Genomic DNA, 26,808 nt, shown 5'->3' on the forward strand with positions numbered 1-26,808 from the left:
TAAAGTCCTAAAAGAAACAAAAGAGCAAGATTCTTCTAACTTTTTTTTTCTGTTAACGGCTCAGCTTCTGATTCTTTCCCAGTCTTTCTCTCTTTTCTTCTTCCTCTAAGAGTTGAAGTTCTCTTTCATCTTTCTCCCTTGCGATTCTTGCACTGTATTTAAACAATTCCACATGAATCGTTAAGGAATATCAAACAAACAAATTTCACATGTACCTTCATCTCTCTTCCTTTTGGATATCTTCAAAGCCCGCTTTCATGTTTATGTCATCATCGTCATACCTAGAAAAACGCTTGTTGGGTCTGAAATCGAAACATACAACCCATATAAGTCTCATGAGACATATTAGTAATGGATTTGAGAGTAGGAAGAGCAGTACTTACTGAAGAATAGAAACGTGTTTTAAGTTTGTTTTGTTATGTTTGAATTAGTCTAAGTAGTGGGAATGTGTCTTCCTTAGATATAGGAGACGACTAAACAAGTTGCAGGTTTTTTAGGAAGTAGTCGTGCTTTGTATGAACTACTATAAATCCTTTTCCTGTAACACTTTTATCAATTAAGAGAGTATCATTCAGTTCACGTTACTCTGGTTTTGCAAAGTGCTCTGTTCTGTTTTTAACAAGTGGTATCAGAGCCTCTTTCCTATAAACCTGAGAGAAACACAGCAACAATGAGTGAGAAGGATGCGTTGATCGTGCCAAAGTTCGATGGTGACTATGAGCACTGGGCGATGCTCATGGAGAACCTGCTTAAATCCAAGGAGTGGTGGGATCTCATTGAGACTGGGATTCCACGGCAGGAGAGGAATGTGATCCTTACCGGACCATAGAGAACGGAGTTGGCGGAGAAGACCGTCACAGACCACAAGGTGAAAAACTACTTGTTTGCATCCATCGACAAAACAATTCTCAAAACAATCCTAAAGAAGGAGACATCCAAGGATCTGTGGGAGTCGATGAGGAGGAAGTTTCAAGGGAATGACAGAGTTCAAAGCGCACAACTGCAGAGGCTGCACAGAGAGTTTGAGATACTCGAGATGAAGAATGGTGAGACCATTAATGATTATTTCTCAAGAGTGATGGAGGTTGCCAACAACATGAGAAATCTGGGAGAAGATATGCCCGATCCGAAGGTGGTGGAGAAGATCTTACGAACCTTGGTGGAGAAATTTACCTATGTCGTTTGTGCTATTGAAGAGTCCAAAGACATCAAGCTGATGACGATAGACGGTCTACAAAGTTCATTGATGGTGCATGAGCAAAACCTAAGTAAGCTTCGAGGAGAAGAACATGCGCTGAAAGTGGAAGCTCAATGGAGACCAAACTACGGCAGAGGCAGAGGAGGTTCACCAAACCGGGGTCGAGGTCGTGGTGGCTACCAAGGAAGGGGCCGTGGTAGTTTCGCAAGAGAGATGGCCGAGTGTTACAAATGTCACAAGAAGGGACATTACAAATCGGAATGTCTAGAGTGGGACAAAGAGGCTAATTATGCAGAGATGGAAGAAGACAAGGTGTTAATGTCATATGTAGACATGGAGGATCAGGAGATGATATGGTTCATCGATTCTGGATGCAGCAACCATATGTGTGGCACAAGAGAGGGGTTCAGCGAGTTCGATGGTACCTTTAGACAGAATGTCAAACTTGGAGACGATAGAAGAATGATAGTGGAAGGCAAAGGAAACCTACGACTGGAGATAAATGGAACAGTCAGATTTATCACCTTGGTTTACTATGTGCCAGGGCTTAAAAACAATCTACTCAGTTTGGGGCAGTTGCAGCAAAAGGGGCTAAGAGTAATCTTTGAAGATGATGTATGTGAGATCTGGCACAAGGAACAACAAACCATGGTGATGTACTCAACCATGAGCATAAACAGGATGTTTGTGCTTCATGCTACAGTAAGACAGAGAAAAGAAGAGGAAGAACGCAAATGCTTTCAGGTGATGGAGAAAACAGAACAACTGTGGCATAAGAGGTTCGGTCACCTCAACTTTAAAGGCTTAAAGACTCTAGCGGAGAAGGAGATGGTGAACGGATTACCTGTTACCAGTCTTGAAGAAGCTGAAATCACCTGTGATGTTTGTCTCAAGGGGAAATAAAACCGTGAAAGCATCCCAAAGAAGAGTGATTGTAAAGCAACACGAGCACTGCAACTGGTTCACAGCGACATATGTGGTCCAATCTCACCGGTATCAGAGAGTGGAAAGAGGTATATTATCAACTTCATTGATGATTATAGCCGAAAATGCTGGACTTATCTCTTGTCAGAAAAATCAGAAGCTCTGCAATTCTTCAAAGAATTTAAAGCTGGTGCAGAAAGGGAGTTAGGACAACAGTTGGTGTGTTTGAGGACAGACAAAGGTGGCGAATTCAACTCAAAGGTGTTTGAAGATTACTGTAAGGAGAGCGGGATTAAACGTCAACTTACTGCTGCTTACACACCACAACAAAATGGTGTAGCAGAGAGGAAAAACAGAAGCATCATGAATATGACAAGGTGTATGCTGATTGAAATGTCTGTGCCAAGGAGATTCTGGGCAGAAGCGGTCCAATATGCAGTCCACATTTTGAATCGAAGCCCATCAGCAGCCTTAGGTGACATCACACCGGAGGAGAAGTGGAGCCAGCACAAACCATCGGTGGGACATTTCAGGATATTCGGGTGTGTTGCTTATGCTTTGGTACCGTATGAGAGGAGAATAAAACTCGACGAGAAAAGTGTGAAATGTGTGATGTTTGGGGTTAGCAAGGAATCAAAGGCCTATAGTCTCTACAATCCTGCGACAAAGAAGATTGTGATCAGTAGAGATGTTCATTTCGATGAGTCCAGAGGTTGGAGTTGGGATGACGAGATACATAGTGGAGAGTTAGCATGGAATGGGTTGATAACCGAAACAGAGAATGAAGAAACGGTTGGTCCAAAGAATGAGAATGAAGCACTTGAGCCACCACGTTCGCCAGAAAATAATGAAGAAGAAGACGCAGAAGAAGCAGAAACTCAGCAAACATTTGCTCCTGGAGCCAAACGAAACCGTCAAGCGGCTGTATGGATGAAAGATTATGTCACAGGAAATGCTGGGTTTTTTATTGCAGAGGAAGGTGAGGATCTCTTGGCCATGTTTATTGCTTATGATGATCCAGACCGTTTTGAGGATGCAATACAGCAAGAAGTTTGGAGAAAGGCCATGGAAGCTGAGATCAAAGCTATCAAAGAAAACAACACTTGGGAGCTGATGGATTTGCCTCACGGAGCTAAAGCAATTGGAGTCAAATGGGTGTATAAAACAAAGTTCAATGAGAAAGGAGAGGTAGACAAGTTCAAGGCAAGATTGGTGGTTAAAGGTTATCATCATAAATATGGAGTGGATTTTCATGAAGTATTTGCTCCAGTTGCTCGATGGGATACAGTGAGAACCATCCTTGCTTTCGCTGCAGAGAAAAACTGGGTAGTGTTCCAACTTGATGTAAAGAGTGCTTTCCTACATGGAAAGTTGGATGAAGAGGTCTATGTAGAGCAGCCTAAGGGATTTGTAGTTGAGGATGAATCCAGTAAAGTATACAAGCTAAGTAAGGCTTTGTATGGGCTCAAACAAGCACCAAGAGCCTGGTACATTCGAATTGAGGGGTACTTTCTAAGAGAGAAGTTTGAGAAAGCTTACTGTGAACACACACTCTTTGTCAAGAAGGAAGGAGGTAACATTTTAATAGTAAGCTTGTATGTGGATGACTTGATCTATACAGGAAATTCTTTCACAATGCTAGAAGCGTTCAAGTCATCAATGATGAGGGAGTTCTCCATGACTGATCTAGGAAGGATGAAATATTTCCTGGGTGTTGAAGTTGTTCAAGATGAGAGAGGTATCTTCATCAATCAACAAAAATATGCTGAAGAACTGTTGGTGAAGTATGGGATGGAGAACTGCAATGCAGTAAAAAATCCGATTGTACCAGGAAGCAAATTGTCAAGAGTGGGAGATGGAGAAGCTGTTGATCCTACAACTTTCAAACAGCTTGTGGGAAGTCTGAGGTACTTAACTGCAACTCGACCAGATTTAATTTTTTTCTGTAAATTTGGTCAGTCATTACATGGAGGCACCCAGCAAGCAACATATGCTAGCTGTAAAGAGGATACTGCGTTATGTGCAAGGGACCACACACCATGGTATACGGTACAAGCGTGGAGAAGGGCAAGAACTTGTGGGTTTTGTGGATAGTGATTACGCAGGAGACGTTGATGATCGGAAAAGTACTTCGGGTTATGTCTTTATGCTTGGAGGAGGAGCTGTTTCATGGGCATCAAAGAAGCAACCTATAGTAACTTTATCCACCACTGAAGCTGAATTTGTCGCAGCAGCCTATGGAGCGTGTCAGGCAGTGTGGTTGAGAAACATCCTTGAAGAAATCGGGGCTGCTCAAGGGGAAATACAGTTCTGTTCTGTGATAATAGTTCTACTATAAAATTGTCCAAGAATCCGGTGCTTCACGGGAGGAGCAAACACATTCATGTAAGGTTTCATTTCTTACGAGAATTGGTGAATGAAGGAGTCATCAAACTAGATTACTGCTCTACTCAAGAACAAGTTTCAGACATCATGACAAAGGCTGTTAAACTCGATGTGTTCGAAAAACTAAGAAAGAAGTTGGGAGTCTGCTGTGAGAAGGATTAAACTGGAAAGAGAGGTTCCAGTTTAGGGGAAGAATTGAAGAATAGAAACGTGTTTGAAGTTTGTTTTGTTATGTTTGAATTAGTCTAAGTAGTGGGAATGTGTCTTCTTTAGATATAGGAGACGACTAAACAAGTTGCAGGTTTTTTAGGAAGTAGTCCTGCTTTGTATGAACTACTATAAATCCTTTTCCTGTAACACTTTTATCAATTAAGAGAGTATCATTCAGTTCACGTTACTCTGGTGGTTTTGCAAAGTGCTCTGTTCTGTTTTTAACACTTACAACAAATGTCTAAGCATGTTGAAAGCTTCTTCATCCTCTGAACTTATTGCAGCCTCTTGGGCGCTGGTTTACTCATCATCTGTACATATTACTTGAAAAATTAGTGTCATGCTAGAGGAAATACATAAGAGAGAGATGTGAAAGATCATGATCATGATCATGATACCTAGTGTTTCGAGTTAGGCACTAATTGTTTTGGTACCATTCGGGGTGGCGATGTCACGTGAAACTTTCTCTTTTCTACTACCCGTTGCCTATGATCCGATGACATTGGTCTTGATGAGGACTGTCTCTGAGCATTTTGAATGGAACCTTTGACGAACAGGCTGCGAAGGACCAAAGAAAGAAGGAAGTGTTAGTGAAAGCTTGATTTTGATATATCTATTGATTTGAAGGTCAGTTGATGAAAGAGTTTGAGAAGTTTTTTAGACGATTGTGGCAACAAAAGATGGAGATCGTGGGGAACCTTAATTTGATTCAGTTTTTTTCTTTTTCTTTTTTGTTTTTGTTTTTGTTTTTGTTTTGTATTTTTTTTTGTTTTTTTTTTGTTTTTTTTTTTATCTTTTTCCAATCGTCGGGGTAAATGATTTTTTTTGTTTGTTTTTGTTTAAACTCGATTAGTACCAGCGCCATGCCGCGTGTTTGTTTTTATATATTTTTTTGATATTTTTTTTTTGTTTTGTACATTTTTAAAATCATAATTCATAAGGTAATCGTGGTAAAACATGTTTTTATAGTTTTGTTTTTCTAGAAAAAAACCGCACTATGCTGCAAAATCTAGTTTTCAAATCTCAAGAGTCTTCTGCACCAATGTTCTAGCTTCTTTTAAATCCAAATCTGTAAAACTTCTCAACTCCTTTAGCTTAATCATCAAAATACTTCAGTTTTATCTTAAACACAGTCTTCTCCACAGCTGACTCACTCGAACTATTACCACTATATCCCTGATTCGATTCCGGCACGATCCCACCAGCACCAGGTTTCATAACAACAACGGTTTAGAGTTTTCTGATGGCGACAAGGATCAGATCTCGTCTAATGAGTCTGAACACACACTTCGTTGGTGGACTATGGGGCTAAGTTGGATCGTCGTTGACTCGTTGGATTTGTTGGGAGCTTCCTCTTATTTAAATCTTCCTTTGAATTTTAGAACTAAAGAAAGACTTGAAATTTCTACACAGAAAAAGAGTGGAATATTAAGGTTCAATTTGGCAGCCAAATCTAAAACATAGCATCAACTATGAGAGACTCGTAGCCTTCACTTGCTTCAAGAATGGTTTGAGACTATTGTTCTTTTCTTTGGATGACTTCCGATTAGGGATTCGATGTCCTCTTTCTTTCCTCTAGTGTTGAGTGTATGTTGCTTGTCACCTTCCTCAGTTGCAATACACATGTTAATTTGGATTCTTTTATTGTTTTTTTGGACACCATTGTAATTGGGCTAGACCTATAACATAAAGCAAAATGAATGATGTGGAATGGAGAAGGATTATTATTGGACAAAAATATTGAGTTGTATTAATCCTTATAATTTGATTGGCTAACTGTTTTAACTGATGTGTCAACTCCTGCTTTAACTAAAAAGCTGAAGTGTCAATACTCGAGAGATACACATCCAGTTTTTATTGTATTGATTAAAAAAATCAAAAATCTGATGTGGCAAAGGTTAATTGGCTAAATGACTTGTGTTTTATATGATAAAGGATTAACCTAGAAACCTTATCATATACAATTGTTTTAATTTTCACAAAAATCTGATGTGGCAAGACTTAATTGGCTGGATGACTTGTGCTTTATATGATAAAGGATTAACCTAGAAACCTTATCATATACAGTTGTTTTAATTTTCACAAAAATCTGATGTGGCAAAACTTAATTGGCCAAATGACTTATGCTTTATATGTTAAAAGATTAACCTAGAAACCTTATCATATACCGTTGTTTTAATTTTCACGAAAATCTCATGAGGCAATACTTAATTGGCCAGATGACTTGTGTCAAAAGAATCAAATGAAAATTATTATAATTCCTTAGAAATGAAGGAAAAACAAAACATGTGACATCATTAGACCAATGAGTCCGTCCATTATTTTGTGTTCACTTCTTTATAAACTTCATCTTTGTCCCAATTGCCATACGAGGATTCAAAGTTGAACCCATCATCTTCTTATTCTCATCATTCTAAAACCTTTGCTTCTCTCTCCGGTAACGCTGCTGAGTGCTGATCGTAAGTTTTTTTCTCCTTACTATTCAACTCTATGTTTCAATCTCACTATAGTGCTGCAATTTGATCTATCGGCAATATCATATATGGATTAGTTTGCGTGTTCATATGATTGTTTCTGTGTTCATATGATTGTTTCTATGTGAATTTGGTTTATGTGTAGAGTTTGTTTCTGTTTCGTAATTTTATAAACGTTTTCAAAACTATTGGACTTTTTCAATATGTGATGATAAATACGGGTCCTCGAGATGCAAATTTTATTCTCTTCACCGTTTCAATTTAAACGACAACGTTGTTTTCGGCTATTTCTTCTCATTTAAGTGAGAAGACGCGTATGTGTGTGAGTGCATACAACAACTTCATTATAGTGCATTTCTAATGAAAAAGTTTATTGAAATTTGAGTCTGCGGTGGTTAGTCCAATTGATAAAATTGGTATTACAAACAAACTTAGGAGTAAACACTAGAAAACACGAAATTCCTAATTTAAAAAAGTTGTGTGGTCCTAATAAAAAAAAGGACACATGAAAGATACAATGTATCAAAGAATTTAGTACAACTTCACGCTGTTGTTTGTGACTTACTTGACGCAATACATCTACGAGAATTTTTTTTGGCTTATAAATAAACAGACGCATAGGTTCACAACATTCATCACTCGTCAGCTTTCTAGTCTATCGTTCTCTCAATTCTTAAAATCTTTTTCATCAAATTGCTGCTTCCAGAGAAAGATAAAATCTTTTTTCCCGTGATTTCTCTCATTCGCTGTGATCTGTGGTTTATGTGTAGAGTTTGTTTCTGTTTCGGAATCTGTGAAGAATATGCTGACCAAGTTCGAGACCAAGAGTAACCGAGTTAAGGGGCTGAGTTTCCACCCTCAACGACCATGGATTCTGGCCAGTTTGCACAGTGGTGTGATCCAGCTCTGGGATTATCGTATGGGCACTTTGATCGATAGATTTGACGAGCACGAAGGACCTGTTCGTGGTGTTCATTTCCACAAATCTCAGCCCTTATTCGTCTCTGGAGGTATGCTTTCTTTTTTTTTTAGGTCCAACAAGTCCTGTTTGATACATTTTCATAATCTATTTAATCTTGATCTGATTAAGTATTAGCTCTTAGCGTTCCCGGTTTCTAGATCTAGCTTGGGTTTGATGGATGACTTGAGCTCTTGTTGTCCAAGCTAAGAGTTTTAATTTGTGTTTAAGATGATTGAACCTAGTAGTACACACTGAAAGCAGATCTTATGTTACATGTTGCATATAGTATTGTCTTTGGACATAAATGCAAATGGCTTGGGATTTCTTCTTCATTACAGTTATCCTAATGCTCTTCCAGTCACATTACTCATATGTAGTTGATGTCATTGGGTGTTGCAGGGGATGATTACAAGATTAAAGTGTGGAACTACAAAACTCACAGGTGTCTTTTCACGCTTCTCGGGCATCTTGATTATATCCGCACTGTTCAATTTCACCACGAGAACCCGTGGATTGTGAGTGCTAGTGATGATCAGACTATCCGCATATGGAACTGGCAGTCACGGACTTGTATTTCCGTGTTGACTGGCCACAATCATTATGTTATGTGTGCCTCTTTCCATCCTAAGGAAGACCTTGTTGTCTCAGCATCACTGGATCAGACTGTCCGTGTTTGGGACATTGGTGCTCTTAAGAAGAAGTCTGCTTCTCCTGCTGACGACCTCATGCGATTTAGTCAGATGAATTCTGATCTTTTTGGTGGGGTTGACGCTATAGTCAAGTACGTCCTTGAAGGTCATGACAGAGGAGTCAACTGGGCTTCTTTCCATCCTACCCTTCCTCTCATTGTCTCTGGTGCTGATGACCGCCAAGTAAAGCTGTGGCGTATGAATGGTATTTCTTATGTCTTCTTTTTTACATAATGTTACATTTTATGAATCATTATTGAGGTACTGATGCCTTCAATTTTTTTATTGCAGAAACCAAAGCTTGGGAGGTGGATACATTGCGAGGTCATATGAATAACGTTTCATCCGTTATGTTCCATGCAAAACAGGACATCATTGTATCAAACTCTGAGGATAAAAGCATCCGTGTCTGGGATGCTACCAAGCGAACTGGAATCCAAACCTTTCGCCGTGAACATGATCGATTCTGGATTCTTGCAGTTCACCCTGAGATTAATTTGCTGGCAGCGGGACATGACAACGGTATGATTGTCTTCAAACTTGAGAGAGAACGTCCTGCATTTGCTTTGAGTGGTGATTCTTTATTCTATGCCAAGGATAGATTTTTGCGGTACTATGAGTATTCAACTCAAAAAGATTCCCAAGTTATTCCTATACGGCGTCCTGGTACCCCAAGCTTGAATCAAAGTCCTAGGACTTTATCCTACAGTCCGACAGAAAATGCAGTCCTAATCTGCTCAGATCTGGATGGTGGTTCGTACGAGTTGTACATCATACCGAAAGATAGCGTTGGGAGGAGTGACGTTGTGCAAGATGCCAAGAGGGGGACAGGGGGTTCTGCGGTGTTCATTGCTCGCAATCGGTTTGCTGTTCTTGAGAAAAGCACCGGCCAGGTGCTAGTGAAGAATCTAAAGAATGAGGTGGTTAAAAAGAGTTCTTTGCCTATTCCCACAGATGCTATCTTTTATGCTGGGACTTGGAATTTGCTTTGTAGATCGGAGGATAAAGTGGTTATATTTGACCTTCAACGAAGGCTTGTTCTCGGTGAGCTTCAGACACCTTTTGTTAGGTACGTTGTTTGGTCTAACGATATGGAGAGTGTTGCTTTGCTCAGTAAGCATACTATCATTATTGCAAGCAAGAAGCTTGTCCTCCAGTGCACGCTTCATGAGACAATACGTGTGAAAAGTGGAGCCTGGGACGACAATAGTGTCTTCATTTACACAACTCTGAACCACATCAAGTACTGTCTTCCTAATGGAGATAGTGGAATCATTCAAACCCTAGATGTCCCAATCTATATCACCAAGGTTTCTGGAAATACAATCTTTTGCTTGGACCGGGATGGGAAAAACAGGGCTATCACCATTAATGCAACTGAGTACATTTTCAAGCTTGCATTGCTGAGAAAGAAATATGATCACGTCATGAGCATGATAAAGGACTCCCAGCTATGTGGACAGGCCATGATTGCTTATCTTCAGCAGAAAGGATTTCCTGAAGTTGCCCTCCACTTTGTTGAAGACGAGAGGATTCGATTCAATTTGGCTCTTGAAAGTGGAAACATCAGTGTTGCTGTTGCATCCGCTACAGAGATTAATGAGAAAGACCACTGGTATAGACTCGGAGTGGAGGCTCTTCGTCAAGGAAACTCTAGAATTGTTGAGTTTGCCTACCAGCAAACAAAGAACTTTGAGAGGTTATCTTTTCTTTATCTCATTACTGGCAATTTAGACAAGCTATTAAAGTTGATGAAGATTGCTGAGGTGAAGAACAATGTAATGGGTCAGTTTCACAATGCTCTCTACCTAGGAGATGTTAAAGAGCGTGTTAAGATACTCGAGAATGCGGGTCATTTGCCTCTAGCCTATATCACAGCTTCGGTTCATGGTTTAAATGATGTTGCTGAGCGACTGGCAACTGAGCTAGGAGACAACGTGCCCTCTTTGCCTGAAGGGAAAACTCCGTCGCTTCTAATGCCTCCAACTCCCATCATGTGTGGTGGTGATTGGCCTCTTCTGAGGGTGATGAAAGGAATATTTGAAGGAGGGCTTGAGAGTGCAAACAGAGGAGGGGCTGTTGATGAAGAAGAAGATGATGTTGAAGGAGATTGGGGTGAGGGACTTGACATGGTCGATGTTGATGGAATGGAGAACAGAGACATCGAAGCCATATTGGATGGTGAAGAAGCAGCGGACGAAGACGACGAGGAAGGTGGATGGGGGGGACTTGAAGACTTGGATCTCCCACCAGAGCTTGACACTCCTAAAGCCTCTGCTAACGCTCGTTCATCGGTTTTTGTGACACCTACTCAAGGTATGCCGATAAGTCAGATTTGGAGCCGGGAATCGTCCCTTGCTGCTGAGCAGGCTGCAGCAGGAAGCTTCGACACTGCAATGCGTTTGCTCCACAAACAGCTTGGCATTAAGAACTTTGCGCCTTTAAAATCCAAGTTTCTTGATCTTTTCAGTGGGAGCCATAGCTATCTCCGTGCCTTTTCTTCATCTCCTGTGGTTCCTCTTGCGATTGAGCGTGGATGGAGCGAGTCCTCCAGTCCTGACGTCCGTGGCCGGCCAGCTCTTGTTTTTGAATTCTCTCAGCTAGAAGAGAAGCTCAAATCCGGTTACAAAGCCACAACAGCTGGGAGATTAACTGAGGCTCTCCGTGTCTTCCTCTCTATTCTCCAAACCATCCCATTGGTGGTAGTCGAGTCAAGAACAAAAGTCGAAGAAGTTAAGGAACTGGTCATCCTTGTAAAAGAATATGTCCTAGGTCTTCAAATGGAGCTCAAGAGGAGAGAGATGAAAGATGATCCGGTGAGGCAGCAAGAGCTCGCTGCTTACTTCACTCACTGTAAACTCCAAACGCCTCACCTACGGCTTGCGTACTTTAGTGCAATGACCGTCTGCTACAAGTCAAGGAACATGGCTACTGCTGCTCACTTTGCCAGAGGATTGTTGGATACAAACCCAACTATTGAGAGCCAGGCAAGGACGGCTAGACAAGTTTTGCAAGCCGCAGAACGCAACATGACAGATGCAACCACGCTTAACTACGACTATAGAAACCCTTTTGTGATATGCGGGTCGACTTATGTGCCAATCTACGGAGGGAACAAAGACGTTTCATGTCCTTACTGCACTGCCCGGTTTGTACCAAGCCAGGAAGGTAACATCTGCACGGTTTGTGATCTCTCAGTCATTGGCGCAGACGCATCTGGTTTGCTATGCTCGGCTTCTCAAGTCCGGCCGGTGAATAAGTCAGAATGATATTATGTGCTTCAATCGTGAGGTAAGTACGAGATGCTCTTTTTTTATGGAAGAAGAGAGTGTTGAGCTTTTGGTGTTTGTGATGTCTACTTTAAAAAAAGTCAGGTTTGTGAATTTGTTCTGCTGCGCCTTCTACTACTCTTTTAAGTTGTTTCTTATATTAGTAACAACAGCATGAGAACCTTTCTCTTCTTGCGTTATATTTCTTTTTGTTTGATTGTATATTTTACATTCTCATGACTGTTTCATTTAGGCCTATTGGATTCTAAACTCGATCACTATGATGAGAAATATAGACGTAATCTTTTCTGTTTTGTTTCCATTGTTTTGGGAGTAAATTTCCCGTTGTGCTTATGATTATGAAACAAAACACCTCCTAGCTAAACATGACCGCGATAGTTATGCCAGTCATGTCATGGAACCGTCCTCCGGCACACAAACGAATAAATGATAAGATTTATATGTCTACTCCACAAAACTGAGTTCGATTCATTGAACACCATCCATATCTGAGTTAATAGTCGTTCGACGAATCTCAAGTTATCGTCCCAAACACGAAACGATATACCAAACTTGTTAAGAACTAAATATATAGACACAGATGACGATATACCTTAAGTATATATACATTTCTTAAGTACATTTTGGGTTCTACCATTTTATTTGTACTAATTTACAAAATTAATCCTTAAAATTTTTTCAAAAATAGCATTACTTCAGAATTTGTTTCTTAACCATTTCTCATTTCATTCCAGCTTAAAAAAATTACAGAAAAATCAATATAAAACAGAAACTATGATATATTTAACCACACCTTCTATTGTGTTTTGAAGATATTCTATCTTTAAATCCTTTGCAAACAAAGAAAACAACAATTTGATTCTCATTTTGTTTTGCAAAACTTGTGAGTTTCGATTCTTAAAGTAAGAAGAATTTTGATTAACATTTATTTAATATATATAAACTTAATTAAATTTTAAAATATTACGATTTTCAAATGTTAAAATTTTATATAATATGGTTATATAGTAGATGAGTTAAATCCTCATTTTATTATTTGGAATTAATAAAATATCATTAAATTTGTGATAACACAGGCTAAATCCTCATTTTATTATTTGTTAACAATATTAATATTAGATTATTTGACATATAAAATTAAGGTTATTTAACTAAAATTGTGTAAAATAATTTAATCATTAGGAAAAATGTGACTTAGTCATAGCGTATAAATGAATTATTATGTGTTTAGATCCCTTATTTTTATTTTAATAAACAAAGATCAAAATAGAATCTCAATTAAACATTAAACAAAACAAACTAAATATAACAAACAAATGGTCATGAAGTATATTGCGGGTTAAAAATTAATATAAACATTTAATCGCACAAACGGCCGGAAAATTTAGTTATTCCTCTATTTTGCAAAACATAAAAAATTTAACAAACAAATAAAATATAAAATATAAATAATAATAAAATTATATACACGTGGTGTAGCGCGGGTTAAAATCTAGTGCAAGTTCAAATCTCATGTTAGATTTGTTTCGGTTTGGTTCATTTTGGTTTTTATTTGGGTTTTAACAAGGGAATTTTTCACTTACACCCACTTTCTCCTAAACTATTAACACACACACCCACTTTCTACTATCACTATACTTTTCTTATGTCAAATTACAATTTACACCCTCCAACTAAACTAACATTCTCTTTTTACTTTTTCTTTTTCTTTCTCACTAGGTTTATTTGACTCGTTTTATAATCATGAATTTAACTCGTTTTCATATTTAATTGATCGCTACCACCTATGTTTTCGTATTTTTTATTCAATATTTTCTTATTTTTCATATTTTTTCTTGTCATTTTCATTTTCAAAATTTGTGGTAATTGTCATTGTTACTTTTACCTTTTGGTTATTCGTTATACTCTTTTTCTTCTTCTTCCTCGTCAACTTCTTCATATTCTTCAACTGAAAAAATCGTTTTTAGACTACCACACAACTTGTTAAACCATCAAACTCCAAGAACAAAATCATTTATTTTCTCATAAAATTTGTGAAATTCATGAAGACCAGCATAGTCAACACATGCACCCAATTATTGATAATTTCATCCATATACTTATTTGGTTTTAGATCCACACATTTAGAAACTTCTCAAACCAAAATCCTTACTTGTATATAATATTTTTAAAACATAATAAAATATACTAATATGAATCATATGATATATAGAAATATGAGTACACTATATGAACATATTAATTATAAATAAATAGTTTCAATCATATCATATTATCAAATAAACGTAACTGTATATAACCGTAACTACTTGAACCAGAACCGTATTTAAATGTAATCGTTTAACCCTTTATTAAACAGTTATGGTTAAGGCTAAACAAAATTTCTAACCATAACCGATGGTTAATAAACCGTAATGTGACAACCGTAACCCTGGTGATACCTATGTATAGCTAATAAAATATATGTGTTTGTCATCCATCTTTCTTCTTTACACCCCAAAACTTGACTCAAACATCAAATCAACGTCTTGCGATGTCAATTCTTCTTCCTTAGACCCAAAAATAAAATTAATGAAGGAATATCAAATCATCTATAAAATCATACACAAAAATATATTTTACAGCTCATAAAAAATAAAAAACACAAACGTAGATAAATAAAATAATATATGTTTTACATCAATATTTATTATATTTTAAATTTTTAAAAAGTTTTTTTTCCAAAGTATGATTATATATATTACACTACAGCTTCAACCATCAGTGGTGAAAACCAAGTTGGTAAGGCAACATTTTTACATCATAACTAAAAAAACAGAGCAACAATAGATTAGAGAGCAGTTATAAAAAAGCTATGGAATGATGGGAAGATAAGCACAACTCCATATCAAGCACAAAAAGACCAAAAGAGCAATGAAGATCATTGGCTTTGGTCTTAAAGGATTTATCAGAAGCTTAATATGTGAAAGTATTGTACTTATCATCCCATCATTATCAAAAAGATTGCAGATAAAGGTCTTCCTGAATTTCTTCTACGACCTTTCTTTGTCAGCTGTTCAGCAGATCATAACCTCACAAGGTGAACCAAAAGCATCCACTTTCTTGATCTGAAAAGTGAGTTTATTCTAAAAGAAATTACCTAGAATATTACATAAAAGTAGGTTTATTACTATACTAACACGTTGAGATTTTTGACTTACTCAAATAACACATTTGATTATTAATTCTAAACCAGAGTTGTGTGTTGTATTACAGTAATGCCATTTACTAATTTGGAAAAAAAACCAAATTAATTCTTTCTATTTGATTTATCTTCTTCGACAAAATCATAGCATCCAAACATATGAAACCATATTCTGGTTACAGATCTAGATTGTTCAATGACTAGATTTTGGTTTATTCTTTTTCCCTTATTTTTTCCTCTATTTCTTTACCTTGAAAGATATAATCTTCATCGGATTTTTTTTTTCCTTCTTTCGTATATGTTTGTTTTCAGCCTTATCAAATCTCCAGAAAAGAAACAAAATCTCAATTTTAATCACTAGCCCAAACTTGTTTTTCTTCTCTGCTTTGAAATCCATAAAAAAAAAAAAAGCTAAAAGCGCATTGAAGCATGGAGACCTACCGGAGAAGCAAAAAAGCGGTCACATTTTCCGGCTAAACGGACAGATCGACCGGTGAAAGCTCCGATTATCTACAGTTTCTACTTTGGTAAGCATTGCATGTTTCAAAGTTTTGAGTTTAATGAAATGCTGAACAATCAAATTCATGTAAAATGTTTTTTTTATTCGGACTGATGTGTTATGGATCTCGATCGGTTGGGTTCGGTTTTTTTTTTTTTTTTTTTTTTTTTTTGATGTAGCTCTATTTTGCGTAAAGAGATATAATTTGGAAGAGATTTTGACCTAATCTCTGCTTCTTGAGTAATTGTAAGACCGCAAAGTCTTAATACTCAACGACTTTATATATGTAAATTCTGCTCTTTTGTTTTTAGCTAGACTCAACAACTCTGTTTTGTGTTTAATTTTTTCTTTGTTTCTGAAAATTTTTTTGGCAACTGTGAATCTGGGTTTTCAATTCACGTGTTAATATAAAATTTTGATCGATGATGGAAAACAACAGAGAAAGGAGAATAGCTCTCACTACAGCTGGTTCGGCTTCTGGGATTGCATCAGGTAATATCCAGACCTACCTCTTCAGAACAGATCATAGAGGAAAGGCGGAGCGATTGGGCTTATTCGAAGCTTGTGGTGGTGCTTGACATCGTTTGGAACGGTTGCCACAGCTGTTTTGGTTATGAGCATCCGATTATACTGCCTAGAATTTGTTTATGAGCTTTTTATGTTCTACAAAACAATTGGGAATGGCTCAAGCACGAGCTGCTGAATTAGAGAAGCAGGTGAGACTTTTTTTCATCTCAGCTTTTGCTAGACTTTTGTTTAAAGTTGAGGTTAAAATATCTCCATGCTCTAAGCCTCGTCATTTATGCTATGTTTACCAAATCAGTTTCCATTCTTAACTATATTAGATCTCCTTATGACAGATCCTTGCATTAACGGTTTTGACCATCCTACAAATATAATCCTTGATGAATCTCATCTCATGAACGGGTGTTTTCCACAAAGGTTAGCTTTTGATTTCTATTTCTAGTTTCTGCAAACATTGTAGTTCATGTTCAACTTTGCTTCACGTTATACAAGTCATTGTAGTTTATGTTCTTTACTTCTAAACTTCTGCACTATTTTTCCTTCCTTTTTAAGCTCTTTGTTGATTTTCAGATTCAAGAGGCTTCTGAAAACTAGCTTTTTGTCGACTTGTCTTGTGTGAGTTGTGTCCGAATGGTTTAAAAAAAAATACTGTAGCAAAAAGCACACCAAGCCTGAAACATACTTTTTGTTGAAAGTAGTACATGAGCTTGGTGAAAGCCTGAAACATACTTTTTGTTGTATTGATTAGTACAGTTTATTTCAGGTTTAATAGCAGATATTGACATTGAGTCAGAGAAGTTCAGAAGGATGGGAAGTGCTCGTATTGACTTCTATGTACGTTTAGTTAACAAGTTTGACAATTGTTGCATTGCAGTTGTTAAGCTACTGGTGAGACTTTATGATTTTAATCGGATGTTCTTTTATTGAACTTAAGAAATGTTTTTATTTTCTTGTTTTCGCAGGCTCTTCAGAGGATATTATGTTTAAGACAATACAATGGACGAATTATATTTCTACCAATACAACAGATATTGGTAGAAATTAAATTAAATTAAATTAAATTAAATTAAATTAAATTACATTAAATTAAAGATTCTCTACTGTAAGCTCTTAATTTTATTACTTTATGTTTATTCTGAGTTCTCACCGTTTGATTGGTAGTATCTTACTCTTTATCTTATGCCCTGAATCGAATTGTTATTGTTCACCGAAATTGGAACTTGGGCTCTGTGTTATTTTTTACTTGCCTCCACAAAATTGTGCATATCACTCACTGTGTTTTTTCCGTTGTCCGTTCTCTTCTTGTTTTGTCCGTTGTCCGTTGTCTTCTATATGCAGGTCTTCTCTCTGCAATTGCTTGCTGGTAAGTGGTAAGAAGGTTACTGTACTGCTATGTGACAGTCCTCAGAGGTATGGTTAAGAGTTTTAAAAACGTTTTAGCATCATGTTATGGTTTTCTTATAACATAATGATTCAACACCGCTTGGTTATGGGTGATCTTTTCTTTCTTTTTTTCTTGTTACAGGTGCATCCGTATTATATGTAGCTAGCTACTGGGAACAAGAACTCTAAACGAGAAGCTATCATGGTTCCTGGACGACGGTGGTGAAGGCACAATTCAAAATGTTGGAGCTGATTGCCATCTATGCTCTACCCATTACGTAGGTAACTCCCACTATATACTTTGCTTTAAGTTGTGTTTTGATTTACTACCCACATGATTACGGATTGCTATCTGTTCATGTTCATGTTTTTCTTTTGCTCTCTCTCTCTCTCTCTTTATTCACGACTAGTAGTCCTCAGCTCTATATATTTGGCTATGTTTTTGTAAGCTCTTCATTCTACTTTTAATGCTTATTTGGAGTTCTCACCGTTTATTAAATTTAATAGGTTATTTCAGTCTTATGTCCTGAAGCTAATGTTAAAATTTTGTGCTTATTACTCACTGTTTGATCTTTAAATTCTTGAGGCAGGTATATCGTTAGAATTCATCCCTCTGGCTTATGGTATACACTTACAGGCCAAACCAAAGGTATTTACTCATGCATGAGGAAGTTTCTAGCTTTTTTAAGCCTCCAAGAAAACCTTGTTGCAGTACTTTTCATTACTGTTGTGTATGATCTCTGAGCATTACTGTCTAATATCAGGCTAAGCAACAAATGCCAAAACTCGGAGACAAAGTCTAGATTCAAAAGCAAAATCCATGCAAGGACCCTTCCCAAACGACTCTTTACACAAAGTAATATGATGTGGCAGTCCTCATTTCAAGAACCTTATAGAGTGTATTTAACAGTCTTCTGTCAATGTATTTGTAGAGTGTATAGATAATAAACGTGAGGATGTTATTACCATTCTTATATACCAATCATAAGATTTTTTTTCTGGGAGTTCTGTAATTCTTTTTTTGTATATATCTGTCTTACACTAGAAAAATTATTACAATCATTTTTAAGACTTACATATTCAAGATAAATCAAGAACCTATAAGACCATATGGGTTTCTTTTAGCGTCCATGAGAGACGAAAGATTCAGTGAAGGTCAAGGGAGCAATGGAACTGGACTCAGGAGAATCAGCTGTTTCACCTGAGATTACAAGACCTGGATAAACTTCTCGAGCTTAGACAATGTCAAGTAAGTTATCAGGAACAAAGTCCAGAAGCTACGTCTTTAATAATCTTGAATCTCTGTGACCATTCAAGACTCATCATCGGTTGGTGGTAGAGGAACTTGTCAAGGCTTCCTTTTGGCATACAATCATACACCAAGTAGAGTTCACCTTTGTGTCTGCAATAACCCTGTAGCCGAACTAAGAAGCTATTAAAATAACTTGGTGCAACTGTACCAACTATAGCCTAACCCTTTGGTACAATTGAGAAAATTTCAGTATAACTTGAACTACTTGGTGCAACTGTACTAGAGCTATTAAAATAAGTTTAAATATGGATCATGTGAAAACGAAAAAATAGATTTTTTGGCGGCGGATATTCATTTAAAATCATCACATTTGTGGTAAAATGAACCAAAGACAACAAGATATTAGTAAAAAATTATTTGGTATACACATAATTTATACATAGTTTTCCAGTTGTACTCTCATATTCATAGTTGAACATTTGCATTTTTTTGTATTCCAGTTGGACTATACTATGAATTATTAATTAGCAGTTGGCCACAAGATTTATCACTATTAATTAGCATGTACAAGGTTTTCATAACACAATGTTCATAAAAACTTGGGTTTCACCTCTTTTGCTTCATTTGAGGTGATCACTTACTAAGTCTTCCTTATACTATAAAGAGTGTTTTATGTGAAAACGATAGTATGTATTAGAAAGTGATAAATTCTTGTATTGTTGATTAAACATGATTCTTTAATAGTTCAATATGTAAAGAAATATTCGTATAAACCTTAACTATCATTTTCATATTTTAAATATAAATGCAAATGTAAATATATATTTAGTTGTACCTAGTTGAACTGAGTATTATATATTTATGTTATCTAAATATTACCCTCTATAGTTAAAATGTAATTTTGTCTGATTATTATTCATTACCTCTCGAAAATATAATAAATAAATAAATAATTACGAATTACATAGGTTGTTCTAGTAACATCTCTTACTTTTTCTAGTAACATCTCTTACTTGTTCCATTTCCGGTGAACAACAACGACAATATTAGCTAGGGTTGTAGAAGAAGATATGTTGAAGATGACTACAAAATTACAATAATATCGTTCATTAAAACAGATTTATGGAAGTACACTAAGCAAAAGAACGTTATGTATGTACACTAATCTCAATAACGTTATGTACGTATGCGTTCATATGTACGTACACGTTTATATGTACGTACACGTTCGATTTTAGGTTTAATGAACCCGAAATTACCAGAATAACCTCGTCTTCTACCTCTAACATACGACTGAAAACCCTAATTTCCCCTGCCTCACTTTATTCTTTCACGACTTATGTCTATTTTTTTGGTTTCACTTGTGGGGTTTTTACTCAACTATTATAGATTTTCATCTCAACATCTGATTTCTAAATTAAAAACCTATAAAAAGTGAGTTATATAGATTTCCGAAACGATATCTTGCTCTTTCATGGATGAACCCAGAGGAAAGATTTCCGAAACTGAGTAGGAAAAAGACGTTTGCTCTGGCCGATAAACAGAACACGATTGATGAATCTGCTACAAACTTTATTACATGAACACCATTAATCGGAAGAACAGCAAACGTGTTTAGATCTATCCCCAATAAGTCTATCGCAACACTAGACTGTCTTTGCCAGCTCAAACAAATTCGTATTATTCTGGTAAGAATTTACAGCTGTCAAAAATGCCTACTAAATCTACCACAGACTAGAAGTCTACCAATATACTATGAAAACTATTGAGAAAAACAAACAAAGTATACCAAAAATATCTGTAAAGGATGAGGTCTGTCGCATAAATCTGTCGCAACAGGCCATTAGTCTACCATAAATATCTTTTGGGTCATATTGACTGTTGAAGGTGTACGTCAGATATTTTTGGTACACTTAGTTTTTGATACACATATACGTCCACCGATAAGTGTACCAACACTACAACTAAGTGTACCATCTACGTTTACCGATAAGTGTACCAAGACTACAACTAAGTGTACCAAAAATATCTGACGTACACCTTTAATCAGCCACCTATATAAATGTACCATCAAAGAATCGGTAGACTTTCTCCCAGTTCCCAATATTTGTTTTTTCCACTAATGGCATTAGCCGTAATTACGTTTTTTCTCAACACTAGTTTCAAGGGTAGTATGGGTACAAAGTTTATTCTAGTAATTACCAACAATTGTGTGTTACTTTTGTAAAAAGAAAGCTTGTATGTAGTATTCTAGTAACTCACCCTTATTCTAATTCAAACTAAAAGATTGAAACAAAAGTTGAAATCTCAGAAACCAAAAAAGACTGATCCTTCTCTGAATTTTTTAAAAGGTTTCAAAATATAAAATTTGAACATTTTAAAAAGTTTTAATATTTATAATATTTTAAACTTTTAAAATTTAAAAATTATAATATTTAAAAACTTTTTAAAAACTAAGAACTTTTAAAAGTTTTAATATTTATAATATTTAAACTTTCAAAAATTTTAAATATTATAATTTTTTTTTTTGAAACTTTTTAAAGTTTTAATTTGATCAAATAAAAAACCAGATCATACCGAATAAAACTTTTAAACTTGGACGTTTGATAAATCAAGGTTTCCTGCTCATTCGTTGTTGGAAGCATATTAGTTTTATTTATACTGGTTCTGAACCATTGTCTAAAAATTTTCTAGCCAATGTGGGATATTGTGCATTTTTCTTTAAATTTCATATTTTCCTTCTAATAAATTCTGAAAATTAAAAAAAATGTTAATGAATGACATGTCAAATCATGATATATTGTTTAAAATAATTCTTAATATTGAAAATTCTGGAAATTGTATAAAATATTAATAAATGATATGTCGAATCCCTATTGGATGTTTTAAATCCTAGGTGGACAGCTTTAGGAGCTTATAGCTTATACTTTTTATTAGTATAGACTAGGTTTATTTGATATATTTTGGTGCAAATTATATATGATTGAAGATAGTTATGGAATATTATCTTATAGAAAAATTTAAATTACTATTAAGGCCAAACTTTTATTCCGATACACCAAATTTTAAAAAGATTTAAAAATCAGTTGTGCTAAAAAATCAAATCTGATCAAAAGAATCATGGATTTAATTGGACGTCCAAAAGAGGCGGATCAGACATTTGAACTGGTGACCTTTCATATACTGAACCATTTTTATACGACCAGACAAACGAAACACTTTTTTAATCATGAATTAATTTTGTTTTCTCATATTTAATCGACAACCACCGTCTATGTTTTATTGTTTTTTCCATTGTTTTCTTACTTTTCGTATTCTTTCTCGTTATTTTTATTGTCAAAATTTCATGATAATTGTCCTTATTACTTTTACCGTCCGATTCTTCGTTATACTCTTCATCTTCCTCTTCCTCATCTACTTTCTCACATTCTTCCACTTAATAACTTGTTAACCCATCAAACTCTACGACCAAAATCATTGCCTATTTTCTCATAAAATTTCATGGAGCAGCATAGTCACCACATGCACTCAATTATTGATATTTTCATCTGTATACTTACTCGGTTTTAAATCCATATGTATTGAAACTTCTTGAATCAAAATCTTAATAATATAAAATTACAAAATACTTGCAGAGAATGTAATATAACACATGTATAGCTAAGAAAAAGTGTGTTCGTCGTTGATCCTTTTTTTGAAACCTAAAAAATTAATTCAAACAACATCAAATCATGTGTCTTGCAACGTTAAATCCTTCAAGCTTGCTGCTCATTCGTAGTAGGAAGCATATTAGTCTTATTTATAGTGGTTCTCAGCCATTTTCTAAAAAATTTATAGCCAATGTGGGACGTTGTACATACACTTATTTATAAGTTTTTTAATTTAAAAATTTTACATAATTTCAAAAATGTTAAATATTAAGATATCTGATTTTGATTGGTCGTTTTAAAAATTATAATATAGAAAATCCTGTAAATTTTGAAAATGTTAATCAGTGACATGTCAAATCCCGATAGGTCGTTTAAAATCATATGTGGACGCCGTAACGAGCTTATAGCTCCAATTTTTTTATTAGTGTAGATAATAACAAAAATCTTAAACTTTTAGAAATTTTAAAATTTGGACGCCTTATAAATCAAGTTTTCTGCTCATTCATAGTTGAAAGCATATTAGTCTTATTTATAATGGTTCTCAGCCATTGTCTAAAAAATTTCTAGCCATATGGGACGTTGTACATTCACTTATTTATAAGTAATTTTATACAAAAATTTTACATAATTTCAAAAATGTTAAATATTGAGATGTCTGATCCCGATTGGTTATTAAAAAAAGTCTGAATAATTATAATTTTAAACTTTTAAAATTTTAAAATTTGGACGCTTGCTAAATCAAGCTTCCTGTTCATTCATAATTGAAAGCATATTAGTCTTATTTATAATGGTTCTCAGCCATTTTCTAAAAACATTCTAGCCGATATGAGACGTTGTACATTCACTTATTTGTAAGAATTTTTATATAGAAATTTTACATAATTTCAAAAATGTTAAATATTGAGATGTCTGATCCCGATTGGTTATTAAAAAAAAATCTGAATATACAAAATCCTAGAAATTTTAAAAAATGTTAATTAATGACATGTATAATCCCTATTAGTTGTTTTAAATCTTATGTGGATGTCTTAAGGAGCTTATAGCTCCTACTTTTTATTAGTATAGACTAGGTTTCGAACCCACGCTACGCGTGGGTTTATTAGATATATTTTGATGAAAATTATATATGATTGATTAAGGTAATAAAATATTTTTTTATTAAAAAATTAAATTAATATAATCATTTTCATTGTCAAAATTTGTGGTAATTTTTATTGTTACTTTTACCGTCTGGTTCTTTGTTATATTTTTTTTCTTCTTCTTACTCGTCAACTTCTTCACATTCTTCCACTGAAAAACCTTTTTTTAGACTACCACACAACTTGTTAACCCATCAAACTCTAAGAACAAAATTATTTCTTTTTTCATAAAATTTGTGAAATTCATAAAGAGCAGCATAGTTAACACATGCATCCAATTATTGATAATTTTATCTATATACTTATTTTGTTTTAGATCCACACGTTTAGAATCTTTTCCAACCAAAATCCTTACTTGGTTTAAAAATATGAGTATATAATTTATTTAATATGAATCATATGATGTATAGAAATATGAGTAAACTATAAGAACATATTAATTATAAATAAATAATATCAATTATGTTATATCATCAAATAATATCAACTGTATCATATTCTCAAATAACCATAACCGCTTGAACTGGAACCGTATTTAAATGTAACCGTTTAACCGTTTATTAAACGGCTATAGTTAAGGTTAAACAATATTTCTAACCATAATCGATGGTTAATAAACCATAGCCGTGACAACCGTAACTCTGGGCATGACTATGTATAGCTAATAAAACATATGTGTTTGTTGTCCATCTTTCTTCTTTAAACTCCAAAACTTGACTCAAACTGTAACATCCGTGTTCCGGAAATAGAATTTGGGATGTGTTGAATAAACCAAAGGAGTGGGTTTTAATTGATTTTTGGTTTAATTAAATCTTGATTTAATCAAATTAAACCAAAAACCCTTAATCTTCTTCATAAAAATCACGCCTCCTCTCTTTTTCTTACTTTTGTCGACATAATATTAGAGAGAGGGAGAGAAAGTGTGAGAACCCTTGATTTTTTTGGTGTAAAGGAGGAAGAGAAGGAGATCAAGCTTTTTCAGAGAGAAACAGAACTGTTAGGGTTTGGGAGAAGGAAGATCCGTCGGGTCAAATTGTTTCAAAAGGTATCGATTTTTGGTAGGGTTGTAGCTAAAATATTTTTGTACACTCTCCTTTTTATAGAAGTGAATTTGGGTTAATATTCTAGAAGATATTGGAGATTTCGTGGGACGTTTCTTCTCATTCGCGGATTGAGATCAGCGGGTGTTACGGGGACGATTGCGGTTTCATCTGTTATCTGATCGTGCTAAAATTTTGTGGGAAGCTTGTGGACGTATAGACCTTGCTTTTCACCGGAGGGATTAGAAAGTTAACGGTTAGTTTTGATTTCGTAGTTTACTTGTGAGGTTGTTCTTTTCTGATTTTTCTATCAGTTTGTGTTCAATGTTTGTTTGTTGTTGTGATTGGTTGTAGGAACAAGTTTGGTTGTTCTTGGATATTGTAAAGCCTCTTATTTGGTTGTATTTAGTTTTGTGAATCACTTGTTAAGGTAAGTGCATGACCATGGCTTATCTAATCTGGAGATTTTTCTAATATGCTTGTTTATGTGTTGTTTGGCTTATTGATTATTGATTGTTGATTGATGATTGTTGGTTGATGGTGAGAGATGTCTCTATTTCTTGTGTGTATAGCACAGTAGATGGGAGGATTGCCTTACTGAGTGTTTATTAAATACTCATGCATTGCAATATGTGTTTGTGGTGCAGGTAAAGGCAAAGTGTGACCGTGAAATCAGGGCGATGAAGAGGAGGATGTTCTAGTGGTTCACTTGGTTGTCTAGCTTCTGTTAGGTTGCTATAGTGGAGTCCTAGAATGTTGTTTAGGATTGCTGGTTCTTTGGTTTATGTTGTTTGGATCATTAGTTTTTGATTTGGAATTAATATTGGCTATTTATATTTATTGGATATTGGTAATTGGTATTTCCGTTGTGATTGTGATTGCAGTTAGGTGGCTAGTGGGTATGGGACCACTAGTTGTAGTTTATTTATTATTATATTATATTTATATATTTATTATTTATTATTTTATTTTTTAAAAAGTCGGTCATTTCATTTTGGTATAAGAGCCCTTACGGTTCTAGGTTTTGGTTCACTAGGCTTTGTGCTGTAGATGTTTGGGATTTGTATGCTTTGATTGATTATGTGAGTTAGTCAATTGTGTGTGGCATAGGGTCCTAGAACATTCTCTTCGAGCCTTCAATGAGATTTCACGGTGAGTTATTGTTATGTTTCTTTGTGTGGTATTGATTTGTGTTATGCTTGATAGCCTCTGTTCTTGGAAGATCAGTGGTTAAGGTGTTTGAGTTGTTGGTCGTGGACGGGGACGTGGTCATTGTCGGGCGGGTCACGAGGCCAGCGAGTGTGTGGTCCAGAGTTCCACAAGGAGGTACGTCAGAGGGTTGCAAGCGTATCAGGAGGAACCAGAGGGGGTTAGCCAGTGAGCGTGTCGGGGGTGCTGGGAACCTAGGTGTGGGGTTGCAGCAGGTGGAGCCCAGGGTTGAGATGATTGCTTGGCGGATCTGTTGGCGTGCTTTTGGAGCGGTTACCGAGAGGGGTACCAGTGTAGGCTCCAGTTGTGCTGCATGTGGCGGGGTGCAGCCAAGGGCTGCAGATGCTGAGGACTTTCGACCTTATGTTAAGAGGATGGAGCGGTTGTAGATGATTGGTATGAGATTATTCTCAAGGGGTATCGGGTCAGAGAGGCGGATAGGTGGACATATGCAGTTGGAACAGATATATCTCTGCTTGGTGGTTAATCCAGGTTGATATTATAAGTTGAGTGGGCAGGTGTAACATTGCAATGTTATACTCAGACCACAGGAGGTACTTGTGTCGAGAGATGTTTATAGTCGTTAAGGATTGTTGCTCTCGAGGGGATGGTGATTCCCCTGAATACCGATAGCTCGAGGGGTTGAGGGCTCCGAGAGTGGCAGAGGGGATGTTGTTCTCCTGAGGGGATGAGTAGTTCCCCTGATACCGAGATCTTGAGGATTGTGGTCCAAGAGTGAGACGGTATAACTTGAAGACGCTGGTCTGAGAGTGAGATCGGTATGACTCGAAGGTTG

The 26,808-nt window shown here is 35.9% G+C and overlaps 1 protein-coding gene and 1 long non-coding RNA gene across 7 annotated transcripts; both read left to right on the top strand.

Annotated features, from left to right (window-relative positions):
* The first annotated feature begins 6,883 nt into the window (after positions 1-6,883).
* On the top strand, positions 6,884-12,425 carry LOC104713585 (coatomer subunit alpha-2). The gene is made up of 4 exons (XM_010430739.3): positions 6,884-7,176; positions 7,962-8,201; positions 8,552-9,046; positions 9,133-12,425. The coding sequence occupies exons 2-4, from the start codon at positions 7,994-7,996 to the stop codon at positions 12,108-12,110; spliced, it is 3,681 nt and encodes a 1,226-aa protein (XP_010429041.2). The 5' UTR covers positions 6,884-7,176; positions 7,962-7,993; the 3' UTR covers positions 12,111-12,425.
* Positions 12,426-15,185: 2,760 nt separating this feature from the next.
* On the top strand, positions 15,186-18,726 carry LOC104713583 (uncharacterized). Of its 6 annotated transcripts, none has more exons than XR_015565169.1 (8): positions 15,186-15,842; positions 16,254-16,530; positions 16,675-16,756; positions 17,103-17,227; positions 17,302-17,749; positions 17,865-18,004; positions 18,309-18,371; positions 18,487-18,726. It is a non-coding gene; the product is annotated as an uncharacterized LOC104713583 (long non-coding RNA). The 6 variants fall into 6 exon arrangements; XR_015565166.1 differs by having other exon boundaries at positions 18,313-18,371; XR_015565168.1 differs by having other exon boundaries at positions 17,865-18,000; positions 18,313-18,371.
* Positions 18,727-26,808: the final 8,082 nt, after the last annotated feature.

This window comes from Camelina sativa, chromosome 9 (assembly GCF_030686135.1).
Source record: "Camelina sativa cultivar CO46 ecotype springtype chromosome 9, ASM3068613v1".
NCBI lineage: Eukaryota > Viridiplantae > Streptophyta > Magnoliopsida > Brassicales > Brassicaceae > Camelina > Camelina sativa.

Bases quoted from the DNA above. Each gene is read 5' to 3' on its own strand.
- LOC104713585 (XM_010430739.3), top strand. From the start codon at position 7,994: ATGCTGACCAAGTTCGAGACCAAGAGTAACCGAGTTAAGGGGCTGAGT. The intron at 8,202-8,551 runs GTATGCTTTCTT...TGGGTGTTGCAG, and splicing joins GCCCTTATTCGTCTCTGGAG to GGGATGATTACAAGATTAAA. The intron at 9,047-9,132 runs GTATTTCTTATG...TTTTTATTGCAG, and splicing joins AAAGCTGTGGCGTATGAATG to AAACCAAAGCTTGGGAGGTG.